The sequence below is a fragment of the Colletotrichum costaricense genome (assembly GCF_030867565.1).
Source record: "Colletotrichum costaricense strain IMI 309622 chromosome Unknown Scaffold_2.1, whole genome shotgun sequence".
In the NCBI taxonomy this organism is placed as follows: Eukaryota; Fungi; Ascomycota; class Sordariomycetes; order Glomerellales; family Glomerellaceae; genus Colletotrichum; species Colletotrichum costaricense.
In genome coordinates this window covers 923,726-936,046 of record NW_026848231.1, presented here as the reverse complement: position 1 = coordinate 936,046, position 12,321 = coordinate 923,726, and the positions used below count along the sequence as shown (strand labels likewise).

Genomic DNA, 12,321 nt, shown 5'->3' with positions numbered 1-12,321 from the left:
CCGTTGCGATGCCACCCAGCTATTCCATGCACAATCAACTGGTTATATTCAATTCCGCCTGATAACATCTACAACGCAAACTTTCCCACTGAATCATCACCAATTCTCCGTCGCCAACGGCTCCCAATTCTCTTGCCAGTTCACGCAGTGAATTGCCCATCATGAGCCAGCGCAAGCGACAAAAGTCGCCAGACGCGGCGGCGATTGATGAGGAAGAGAGGCAGTATGCTATCGGAGGAACCACACTCGAAGAATTGGACGAGAAGTGAGTCTTCTTTCTACCCTTCCTTGGCCTGGGAGCTGACACGGCCCTGCAGGTACCCAAATCGCCCACGCAATCATTCAAAAACGATGCGCTTTTCGGAACTCTTCCAAAGCCTCTTCAATCCTTTGAACGAGAACAAGAAGCAACCAGTCGGTCGCGGCCCACCTCGCAGCAAAAAGGGACCCCACGGACCACACAAGCTATCGCCGCAGGAACAGAGACGGCACCTCATTGAGCGCTTTATTTCCAGATGGCGAAACGAGGTGGGAAACGACATCTACCCGGCTTTGCGACTCATTCTGCCCGACAAGGATCGGGATCGCGGCGTCTACGGCTTGAAGGAGAATGCTATTGGCAAACTCCTCGTCAAGCTTATGAAGATCGACAAGAACTCGGAAGACGGCCACAACCTCCTTCACTGGAAGTTGCCGGGTCAGACTACCTTCTCTAGACTGGCTGGCGACTTTGCGGGCCGGTGCTTCGAGGTCCTCTCTAAGCGGCCGATGCGGACAGAGGTCGGCGACATGACGATTGCCGAGGTCAATGAGTTGCTGGATAAACTCGCTGCGTCGACGGGAGAGCTGGAGAACCTGGAGGTCTTTGAAATCTTCTACGAGCGCATGAATGCAGAAGAACTTATGTGGTTGATCCGCATCGTGCTCAAGCAGATGAAGGTCGGCGCGACCGAGCGGACCTTTCTCGATCTGTGGCATCCGGATGGCGAAGCCCTGTTTAGCGTGTCGTCGAGTCTGCGACGCGTTTGCTGGGAGCTTTTTGACCCGAGGATACGTCTGGAGCAGGAGGATACGGGTGTCACCCTTATGGAATGTTTCCAGCCCCAGCTGGCACAGTTCCAGATGCCATCTTCCTTCCAGAAGATGGTCGAATACCTCCGGACTACAGAGGAGGATCCCGAGTTCTGGATCGAGGAAAAGTTAGACGGTGAGCGCATGCAGATGCACATGGCCGAAGACCCGAGCGTTCCGGGAGGGCTGCGATTCTGCTTCTGGTCTCGCAAGGCGAAAGATTACACCTACCTCTACGGTAACGGATTGAAAGACGAGAAGGGAGCTGTGACTCGCCATCTGGCGAATGCTTTTTCCGAAGGAGTCCGCAACGCCATTCTAGATGGAGAGATGATTACTTGGGACCCGGAAGTCGACAAGATCATGCCGTTCGGCACCCTCAAAACAGCCGCTCTAGCCGAGCAGAATAACCCCTACAACAACACAGGGCCGCGACCGCTTTACCGCGTCTTCGACATCCTCCTACTGAACGATCAGCCTCTGACCCAGTACACGCTGCGGGATCGTCACCGTGCCCTGGAAAAGGCTGTGAAGGGTGTTCATAGGAGACTGGAGATCCACGAGTACGAGTCTGCGACGACACCCGAGGCCATCGAGCCGCTCCTCCGCAAGGTCGTCGCCGAGGCATCAGAGGGCTTGGTCCTCAAGAATCCGAGGTCAATGTACAGACTCAACAGCCGTAATGACGACTGGTTGAAAGTCAAGCCGGAGTACATGTCTGAGTTCGGAGAGTCGTTGGATTGTGTCGTTATTGGCGGCTACTACGGCTCCGGACACAGGGGTGGCGCCATCTCCAGCTTCTTGTGCGGTCTGCGTGTTAGCGAAAACCATATCCACGCTGGTGCAAACCCCGAGAAATGCTTCAGTTTCTTCAAAGTCGGCGGCGGCTTCACAGCTGCCGACTATGCGGAGATCAGGCATCGGACGGACGGGAAATGGACCACGTGGGACCCGAAAAAGCCCCCCGTGGAATACATCGAGCTCGCCGGCGGCGACCGTCAGTTCGAAAGGCCGGATGTCTGGATCCGACCCAGCGACTCTGTCGTCGTGGAGGCCAAGGCCGCGAGCATCGGCAACTCGGACCAGTTCTCCCTCGGCTTCACCCTGCGATTCCCCCGCTTCCGCAAGCTGAGAACCGACAAGAACTGGGACGAGGGCCTCAGCGTGCAAGAGTTCCTGGACCTACGGCGACGCGTGGAGGCAGAGGCCAAAGAAAAGACCATGAGCGTCGAGAACCGCAAACGCAAGTCAGTAAAGCGCGTCAAACGCGAGGTCGTCATCGCCGGGACGGAGAACATGCCTGCGCAGTTCCAGGCAGATAAGTCCAAGACATTCGAGGGCCTCGAGTTCTGCGTCCTGTCGGAGTCGCTCAAGCCGTTCAAGAAGACCAAGGCACAGCTCGAGACCCTTATCAAGGAAAACGGCGGCCAGGTCTCGCAGCGGGCTGTCCCGCAGTCTGGTATGATTCTCTTGGCGGACAAGAACGTCGTCAAGGTAGCGAGTCTGGTCAAGGAGGGGCAAAAGGGTAGCGGCGTCGACATCATTAGGCCAAAGTGGATTCAAGACTGTCTCGAACAGGCTGATGAATCACTGCTGCTTCCCTACGAAGAGCGACACTTATTGCATGCGACGGAAGCTCTCAAAACTGTTGCACTGCAGAACACGGATATGTATGGGGACAGCTACGCCCGCGACATCAGTCTTGTTGAGCTGCGCGAAGTTCTCAATATGATGCCGAAGAAAGAACCCGATACGGAGCCTTTTAACAAGACGCAATTTCTCAATCAGCTTGAGGAGCGTGGACGCGGGGTAGGCCCAATGAAGGGATCAATGTTTCATCGTTGCGTTGTTCACCTGGTCAACGTTCAAGAAGAATGTGATGAGGACGAGATCAAGATGTTGAAGCTTGGGAACTATCTGACCTTTGGCGGCGCACGCTTGATCAGCGATGCCGAAGACACGGAGACTACGCACGTGGTTGTGGTAGGAGACGGCATCCGGCGGAAAGACGCGGCCGCCGCTATGCGGGAGGAAGTCAGTCATAGGCGTAAGGTTCCACACCTCGTGACTGCGGAATGGGTTGAAGATTGCTGGCGAGAGAAGACGTTGCTGGACGAGGAGAAATATACGCGAGTATGAGAGAAATGACGGTATTGGGTCCGACGGCGGATGAATTGCTTATTATACCCAGGATACATGACACTTTAGTACCAATCCCAGCATACAGAAACCTTTCTATGAGGTGCCATTCATGACCAATCTATGAGGTGATTTGATATCCAAGGCTAGATGAGCAAGCCCAATCACACCCTCGCCGTCATCCTACCCGTCTCAGGTAGCAGCAATCCGGCCCCCTTTTTCATTTATTTTCCAATAGTAAGGAACAACCGATCACCAACATCACCTACACCGGGCTTTAGCATGCCCTTGTCCGTCAACTCGGCGTCCACGCCAGCAATGTAGATGTCCGTCGCGTCGGCCCACTCGCTCGCGGCGCGCTTGACGCCCTCGGCGGCGCCAATGACGGAGAGGACGACGATGCGCTTGACGCCCCACTCACGGAGGGTCTGGATGGCGGCGGCGCAGGTGCCGCCGGTGGCGATGACGGGGTCAAGGACGATGGCGAGCTCGGAGGCGCCGGCGTTGGAGCCGTCGAGGGAAACGTGGTTGGGGAGATTGTTGTAGTATTCTACGGGCTCGAGGGTCGAGGGTTCGCGGTAGAGGCCTAGGTGATGGACTGCTACGGGCGTGGGGAGGATGGTTTGGACGGCTGTTGTTGATATGTTAGTTCTGGGCTTCAGGTTGAACAATAGATGTCTGGTGTTGGAGGGGTAATTACCTTCTACCATGCCGAGGCCTGATCGCAGAATGGGGACGAGGCAGAGGCTGGAGGGGGAGATTGTGGTTGATGTGAAGTCGAATCCTAGCGGGGTAGAATCCTGGGCGAGGAGTGTCAGTCCTGGTGCTTAATTGTAACACGAAATAGCTTTGGAAGAAGGGATAATTACCTTTGATCCATCTGTCGCTTTTGTGGAGGCGCCGAGGGCCTCGTATGCTACCATCAACGCAATATCATGCACCAGCGTCTTCACCTCTTTCGCCGGCGTCGACTGGGACCGCAATTGGGACAGCTTCGCCCGGAGACAGGGGTGCTGGGAGACGTGCACGTTGGCAGGGAGCTCGGGTGTTGAGGAAGACATGGTGTAAATGGGGGTATGTAAAAACGTAAGTATGGAATTAGACACGAATACGCTGAAGCATTGAACGGTGACCAGATGAAATAAAGTAAAGGAGGAATTGTCAAATTTAAGGAAAATGAGGATTGGGAGTTTACCGTCGATATCGACGAGAGAGGTTGGTGGGGAGGCCGGAGCGAGCCACTGAGACCAGCAGGCAGTAGGAGGAGGAGGGGTCCCTTCCTTGTCCTCCTGATCAGCGCCGGTACCTTGAGTGGGTCCTGCATGCGGAGGGAAGCTCTGGATAAGATAAGCCCTTGAAGGTCCGACGCCCAACGCCCGCCCTTTTTTGGAGCAACTGGGGGCTGCCACCAGGTCAACTCCGGCGTCCGGCAAGGCGTTCGGAGCTCGCCGTCATGCATGTTTTAGTTGGAGCCTTTCCATAAGATAGCTGGCAATGCATGGGTGACGAGATATAGGGGATAGCAACTGGCAAGTTATTAGTAACATCTTCTTCCCGACTTGTTGTCCTTAACCTGTCGTCCTGCCTGAAGCTGTTTAGCTCAGGATGTTGGGCCCCTCCATCCCTCCTCGCACTGACTTACCTTATCGAGTTGGAATGTCACCGCCTCGGTGTACTCCGCCTTTCCTCGGTGAGGATGACCCCACCAAGGAGCTCGGGCCATCGGTGAGCGGTGTGTGGTGAGCAAAACCGGGAGTACCGAGATATCCGCCTCTGCCGCCAAGACAAGGTTATCTGGGGATGACGTTCCCGCTACAGCAGGCGTTTTTGTGGCATCTTTTGTTGACGCGACTACTGATCAACCTTCTTTTCCCGTTGACGATATTGCCGATTACCCGGAATTTCCACGATCCCGCAATCTTTTGATGATCGAGACCCGCGCGATTTAAATACCGAACAAGACTACACGAATTCCGGTCATGAATCGAAACGCGCCGACGACGAAATCTAGAGACGGAACTCGTGATGCAAGGCGGAAACGAAATAAGGCACGCCAGCGGTGCTGCCGCGGATGAGAAAGATCTCGCCCAGATGGGTACTACCAGTGGGCAGGCCCATACAAAGAGCAAGAATACACAAAGCGGGCAATCGGTCGGGTACGATGCGCCTGAAGACTATGGCAACCTCGACGAGATGGTCGCCGACCCTGTCGCGCATAAACCCAGGCGGCATCGTCCGGGAAGAGGCGAGAGCCTGGAGGAGATGCGATCGCCTCCGCGGCCCTCCGATCTCGAAATGCAAGCCACAACAACGCCTGACGAGCAAGACGAGCCCGAAACCACAACCTCGAAACCTACAGCACACGTCTCTAGGTTGGCCACGGAGTTGTATACACTCTCATACCTCGTCTTCTTTGCCATTTTCGGCACGATTGCCCGTCTGGGCTTGCAGGCTCTGACACTCTACCCCGGCGCCCCAGTCTCCTTTGGTGTGCTGTGGGCCAACGTCGGCGGCAGCCTAGCCATGGGCTTCCTGATCGAAGACCGCAAGCTCTTCAAGCAGGAATGGGGTACGCCCAACTACCACAGAGAGATCATCAAAGCCCGGCGCCGCGGAGAGCAGGCAGACGACGGCGCCGCCTCCAGCGATCTCGCGGCCGCGAAGAAGGCGCATCTCGCAACCAAGAAGACGATACCGCTCTACATTGGCCTCTCCACAGGCTTCTGCGGCTCCTTTACCTCCTTCTCCTCCTTCATCCGCGACGTCTTTCTCGCCATGGTCAACGATCTTCCTCGCGCAGGTGGCGCGACCCCCGAACCGCGGGCCGGAGGGCAGTCCTTCATGGCGATGATGGCCATCATCATCGCCACTGTCGCCCTAAGCCTCTCGGCCCTCATCTTCGGTGCACATCTCGCCATCGCGCTTGAAGGGATCACCCCGTCAATCCCTTACCTCCTCGGCCGGAAAGTAATGGACCGCTGCGCTGTCCTCTTCGGCTGGGGCGCTTGGCTCGGCGCGGTCCTCCTCGCCGTCTGGCCGCCGCACGACGCCTGGCGAGGGCGCGTTGTATTCTCCATCGTCTTTGCGCCGCTCGGCTGTCTCGCGCGCTTTTACGCCAGTCTGCTGCTCAACGTAAGGGTGCCGGCGTTTCCGATGGGTACCTTTGCGGTTAATATTGCAGGTGTTGCCGTGCTGGGTATGTGTTGGGACCTGGCGCACGCGGGGCTGGGCGGTGTGGTTGGGTGCCAGGTGTTGCAGGGCGTTGAGGACGGGTTCTGCGGGTGCTTGACGACTGTCTCGACGTGGGTTGCTGAGCTGACTGCGCTGCGGCGACGACATGCTTACGTATACGGCCTGGGTAGTGTTGTGGTGGGGTTTGCGGTCATGGTCATTATCATGGGTGCTGAGAAGTGGACGGATGGATTCGCGCCGTTGATGTGTACCCATTGAGCTGTTATGCGGGCTCTAGGCTGTTCATAAGCAGTCGTTCCGACTCATTAAATCGCAAGATATAGAAAGCACATTGAGCATCCATCTAGTGTCTTGATGTTGGACCTCACCCAGCAGTCTGTAGCCGAACAATGAACCTCCTCTACGGCACTTAAATCACGATTAACGTGGCCACGCCCTTCTGGTCTATACAGCATGGCATTCTTGCCTGTATCAGCTCAAATACCTGCCCGAGTTCTTGGCCGGCAATTTGTTCGCGTGATATTCGCTGCCCATATCCTATCTAGGCAAGGTCAGGTTGTAGTCCTCAATTCACGAAGGCAACCACCCTAGCTCGACGGAATACACAGGGATAGCGCCCACCGCCTCCATCAAAAAGCTATGAGGCAGAGAACTCGGAGGGAAGGTATGAGCACCGTCTGAATGTGTCTATGGTCTAGTGATGGATGGTTTTGCATAGTGGTTCCCGCAAGGGTAGCGAGTTCGAGTACGAGTGTGCTCACAAGAATTGGTGGTCCTACGTAATGCCACAGGTAGCTCCTGTTTTTGTACATCTTGCGTAAATATTATGCGTTCCAGTCGTTCCCATGTTACGGCGGATTTCTATTGAATCGAGCTCACCAGTCTGAAAGTCAATTGACGCAGTGTACCACGACACCAAAGCTTGATGAGGAACCATTCGTTGGAATTTCTTGGAGAATGTGTCCTCCTGGTTGCTGGATAACCCCCTTGGCGTCTCTATTGCCATGAGGCCCGCAACTACGCATACCGGAGGTTGAAGCTGCGGATTACACCGAACGGCCCCACATCTGCCGCTCCATCCGGTGGCTGTGGATACCGGCACGCACCGCAGGATTCTGCAAGCATGCCCGGCCTATTAAAACACACTCCTCAGTATAGGCGCGACGTGTATGCCGGAGTCGGAAGAATTGAACGCGATTCTTTGAAAAGTTGAGATTGATCGAGTATGTCCTCCGTCCTAGCGATTCTCTCCGATGAAATATAATGGATGACAAAGCAGGGAGGCAACCGATATCTTAGCGTCACGAGAAAGTTTGACTGGCATCGGCATTGATATTGTCTAACGTGCAGCACCAAGAACTTGGAAACAGCTTCTCGAATCAATCGAAGAGAGAGAAGCAGGACAGGCCATGTGTTTAAATGGTTGGCTCTCATCTGTCAAACTTTGCCTGCGCTATTTACCCTCCAGGCCGCCAAGCCCATTGGGAAGCATAAGAAGGCGCAGTCCTCGCCCTCGTCTGCCAAGAGCACAACCACTGCCAAGATATTGGAGAATTACCACAACAGCAAGCAGAGTCGTTGACAGCTACACCATCTGGCTGTAGCGATCGTCAATCGGCCGCGTTGCTACGTTGAGCACAGCCTCCCATCCAAGTTTGACGATGCTCTTTGCCACGCCCAATCACCTTGGATCTTATCCACGTTGAGATCCAGACTGGGTTTGAGCCCAAGCCGTATCCATGGCCGAAAACCGTGAACCATTCTTTATCGAGAACAGCTTCAAATGAGCTATCGGAGCTTTGCCTTGGCTCGGAGAGTCGATAACAACCAAGAAGCGAGGGGCATAGCCAACCTCTTGGCACTATGAAAGTCGCTGCCTCCATTCTTCTGATCTCAAAACTCCATATAACAAAATATTTGATTGATCAGCGTGCGTGAAATGATCCGCTCTGGTCGTTCGAGGCCTTCAGATATAATAAACAATTGGTTAGTTGCCCCCCAATATGCAGGTACGAGGTACTTATTCACAACAAAAAAGAGTCGTATGTTCAAGATATGTTCCGCATAGACGTGTGTATGACCTTGAGAGTACACGACTAGAGGTATAAGTAATGTGGAGGTGTGCGGCCGCTACCGTTACCCCATATTCGTTTAAATCTAGACGCCAAGGTTCTCCAATAGGACCCTCACTCCATGAACCGAAGAAACCTAGTCCTCGGTCCTTCCTCAGAACAGCCGATCTCGAGGTCTATGGCCAAGATTCACCACCCATGATGGGCAGCAAGGTAAGTAGTCCATCAACCAGGCCCACGTGAACGAGATTTGCGCTTGCTATTCGACATCTTCGTTTACCTGCGCGAGTGCTTTATCTCGTCAAATATCCCCTATATAATGACCGGGTGGAATGTTTATCGAGACATTTTAGACACTTATGATACGATATACCGGGCTTCGTTTATACAAGTGTAAGGTGTCTCTGCTTCAACTGTCGACCTAGCAAGGCAAATCGAAACGTATATACGCTCTCAGCCCGCCATGGCCATCTTCAAAGGCTTCGTCGAGAGGCTCAAGTCTTTCAGTCCACAGGAAAGAAGAGCCATATTCTTCTACATCTGCGGTATCATGCTGTACAAGTTCGGCCTTGAAGCGTTTAACGGGTCAATCACCGCGCTCGCCACGAACCGTTACGACTACGAAAGCGACACTAGGGGCACGCCATCCCGCACTTTTGAACGACTCGGTCTCCTCCAGGGACTGAACCAAGCCACGCAGTGTGTCGGCTCCATCTTAATTGCACCTCTCATCAAACACTACCGGACGAAGAATGTTCTCTCAGCAGCCATCGTCCTCTTTGGTCTGATGACGGCAATCCTGCTCATCCTCGATGCTGCGACGGGGGGTACTTTTGTTCCAGAAGCGTACCGAAAGAAGCACCCCAAAGATGAATGGTCTTACTACGGAGATTACAACAACGACGCCATTATACCCATCTACACGGTCACGGGCATCGCGTATGGCATGGTTGAGCTCATCCGCCGCGTTATCCCGCGAGATATCGTCGGAGGGAACGTTCAGAAACTTCGTCAAATGGACAGTTTGGTACACATTTTTTACGAGGTCGCCGGTACATCAGGGGCCTTCGTCACAGCGCTGGTCCTCATTCCCAATCTCGGCAATAATCGCTCCTTCGTCATCACCCCAATCTGCTTCTCTCTCGCGGCAGTTCTGTGGTTCTTTGTCGTGGACGGCAGCCACGACCGCAACGCCCTCGCGCGAGCTGAAGCCCGCAAAAGCAATTACTTAATCAATATTAGCAAGGGCTTCCTCCTCTTCTTCGAGTCCATATGGGTCGGCGCCAAGATCCTGTTCACCTCGACGAGATTCGTCTGGCTGGTCCCGGCATACGGTGTAGCCCTTTATGGGCACCGATATCTCGAAAATGGCATCGCACCCCAAGTGGCACGACGGTACCTGGGCAACTCGGCATGGTCACAAATCATGGTCGGCGGCTCTAATTTTGGTGAACTCCTGGGTGCGCTGTTCGTCTTCCTGTTCACGAACGTGATCAAGACGCCCATTCCGTGGCTTCGCTTAGATGCCCTGATGTTGCTCATTGTTTGGTACATCCCCTATTGGTACCCGCCCTCGGGGCAGGTCGGCCAGGCCTGGATCGTCGCCGCCACATTTTTGCCAGTTTCGTTCGGTTGGGCCGCGGGAGACGTGTCTCTGGCCGCTTTTATCCAGGCTTCTCTCGCCAGGCTAGAGGACAAGGAGAACAGGGTTTCGCCTCTCGGGGCGGTTATGGCGTTCTTGTATTCCTTCTACATTGTCACATATGCGATTGCCGGCACCTTTCTCGGAAGATACATCGATGGCGTGTACAACCGAACAGGATCAGTGCGAGAGGCGCTGGTGAATACCGCAGGAGTGCACTTCACTGTCATCATGGTCACAGTGTTTGCATCGACGTTTATTCCCAAGGGTTCTCGGTGTTTCAACCCCGAGATGCTGGATGACACGAAGTTGGACGAGGACATCGAAGAGTGCCTACCGTCGCCATCTGACAAGGATATCAAGAGCGATGTTGAGCTGAAAAAGGAGGCGCCCGTAGTCGTCTTTTGATGATCGAAGACATGGGATCTGTAGTGTTCTGAGAGTGTTCAATTTCCGCGGCTTTATTTTGGACTAAGAGAGTGTTGTTATTTGATGTCACAGGGACCGAATCAGCTTCTTTGAATGGATTCCCAGAGTGCAACGTTGCTAAGTTCCACAAATATTCAACTCATTCCAAAAGAAATGTCACTTGTCGTGGATGCAACGTATTTGTAGCCTTGCCCTCATACAAAAATTCATATTAAGTTTAGGCACCCGTCCATCCAAGATTACAGACCTTGACGGCAAGGAGAACTCTCAATTCATATTACCCTTGAGAACTCAGTCCCTTCCGCCTTTGCTTCAGAGGTCAGGCATAAGGCAAGTAGGCTGTTCTACCCAATTACATAAATTGCAATGACGTGGACTGCGGCAAATGTACCCGGCGCTTAGGGAGTTGTCTCATCCTCCAGTGTCTGCTAAGAAACGGAACTCAGCTCCACTCACCTGTTTACATCTTTACCATTTCGCTTGTATGCTCTTACAGTTCGGCCATTTTTGCCTGAGATTGAGAGTTTGATCTCAAAGACGTTTGTAATACTCCGAGTCTCCTCAATGACGCAGTTAAGTCGGCCACTCCGTGGCATTGTCATCGTCTTGTATCAAAGCGTCTCTCGGCAGGAGGCCTCTACGAAAAGAGGAAAATTAGCGATTTTGCGATGGACCTGCAAGTGAGTGTGGTTCTCTCCTTGGCCATCAAATCAGGGCAAAACCAATCGCCTCCCCAGTATCCACGAAGTTTTACGCGATCGGCAATCCCCAACGTCAAAGGTCGAAGGCGCATTAATATGGAACCCCTGAGCTCTTGATGGGCTATCAAGAGCTCGGCAATTGCCACCGAATCTCGGCGCAGGCTAAAACTAAGACAGATGTTTCCCTGCTTGCGAAGTTCGGGACTGAGCCTCGTGGTTGCGGCTGATTCGGTTCCGTGCCCGAACTGTGCGAGAATGAGGCAGGGGGTCCAATCATTCGGGGGTTAGGCCACGCAGCCTCTGATTCTTGACCTGTCACTCTGGCAGGTCTCGCGTGGCAAAAAAGACCCTGTGGAGAAGTTTGAAGTCGACTAAGCATACCGAAAAGGGTGATGAACGCTATGGGCGCCGACCTGCCGTGCCTGTCAATTAACCCACTTGAAGAACAATGTTTCGCTTCAGCTTTCGTAACTGGGTTCTTGCGAATAACGGGCAGGATATCACGAGAGGAAAAAGAAAAGATTGCATACGTCAAAGCGCGCGTAGGCACACAAAAGGGACCAATGTGGCTGTGTCTTCACCGCGTGTTTCGATTGTTTTTCCCGCGTTCGGATGAGAGGTGAGCAGGATGGAGCGGCAGCGGCAATGGCGATATTTCAAGAATTTGACTGGGGTCCATACTGGATATCATTTGTTGACTGTTCCTCCGGGTCGAGTCCCATCCCGTGGGGTGCCTGAATGATCTACGTTCATGGTCCCGTTTCGCAGGCATCTCCCTGCTTCAAATCTCAACCATCCCAACCCCATGTCAGCCCAGGCTCTTCGTCATTGCGCCTTTTCTGACAGATTGAACAAATAGTCACATACTTAAGGAGTAGTCAACATGCTGTTGAGGCATGCAGCCAAGCATCACACGGCGACCACTCGATGGTCGCCGTCCTACACAGAGGAGGCATGCTCCTTGGCCCGTCCGGGCCCTTCCGGGAAATTGCTTGATGCCGGCTTTGACAGGGATTCAACCCACCCGCGCTCGCCAACGTGGAGTTAGCGTCTGCTGAAAACTTGAGAGTGACAA

The 12,321-nt window shown here is 53.8% G+C and overlaps 4 protein-coding genes across 4 annotated transcripts; 3 read left to right on the top strand and 1 right to left on the bottom strand.

The window, feature by feature from the left end:
• Positions 1-161: 161 nt before the first annotated feature.
• CCOS01_01926 (DNA ligase I) lies at positions 162-3,210 on the top strand (the record flags this gene model as incomplete). The annotated part of the gene is made up of 2 exons (XM_060450118.1): positions 162-265; positions 318-3,210. The coding sequence occupies 2 exons, from the start codon at positions 162-164 to the stop codon at positions 3,208-3,210; spliced, it is 2,997 nt and encodes a 998-aa protein (XP_060318768.1).
• Positions 3,211-3,434: 224 nt separating this feature from the next.
• On the bottom strand, positions 3,435-4,271 carry CCOS01_01925 (uracil phosphoribosyltransferase; the record flags this gene model as incomplete). The annotated part of the gene is made up of 3 exons (XM_060450117.1): positions 3,435-3,841; positions 3,911-4,010; positions 4,080-4,271. 3 exons carry the CDS (start codon positions 4,269-4,271, stop codon positions 3,435-3,437), a joined length of 699 nt encoding a protein of 232 aa, XP_060318767.1.
• Positions 4,272-5,235: 964 nt separating this feature from the next.
• Positions 5,236-6,660, top strand: CCOS01_01924 (uncharacterized protein; the record flags this gene model as incomplete). Its single annotated transcript, XM_060450116.1, has 1 exon — positions 5,236-6,660. The coding sequence occupies one exon, from the start codon at positions 5,236-5,238 to the stop codon at positions 6,658-6,660; it is 1,425 nt and encodes a 474-aa protein (XP_060318766.1).
• Positions 6,661-8,937: 2,277 nt separating this feature from the next.
• CCOS01_01923 (uncharacterized protein) lies at positions 8,938-10,524 on the top strand (the record flags this gene model as incomplete). Its single annotated transcript, XM_060450115.1, has 1 exon — positions 8,938-10,524. One exon carries the CDS (start codon positions 8,938-8,940, stop codon positions 10,522-10,524), a length of 1,587 nt encoding a protein of 528 aa, XP_060318765.1.
• Between the last annotated feature and the right edge of the window lie 1,797 nt (positions 10,525-12,321).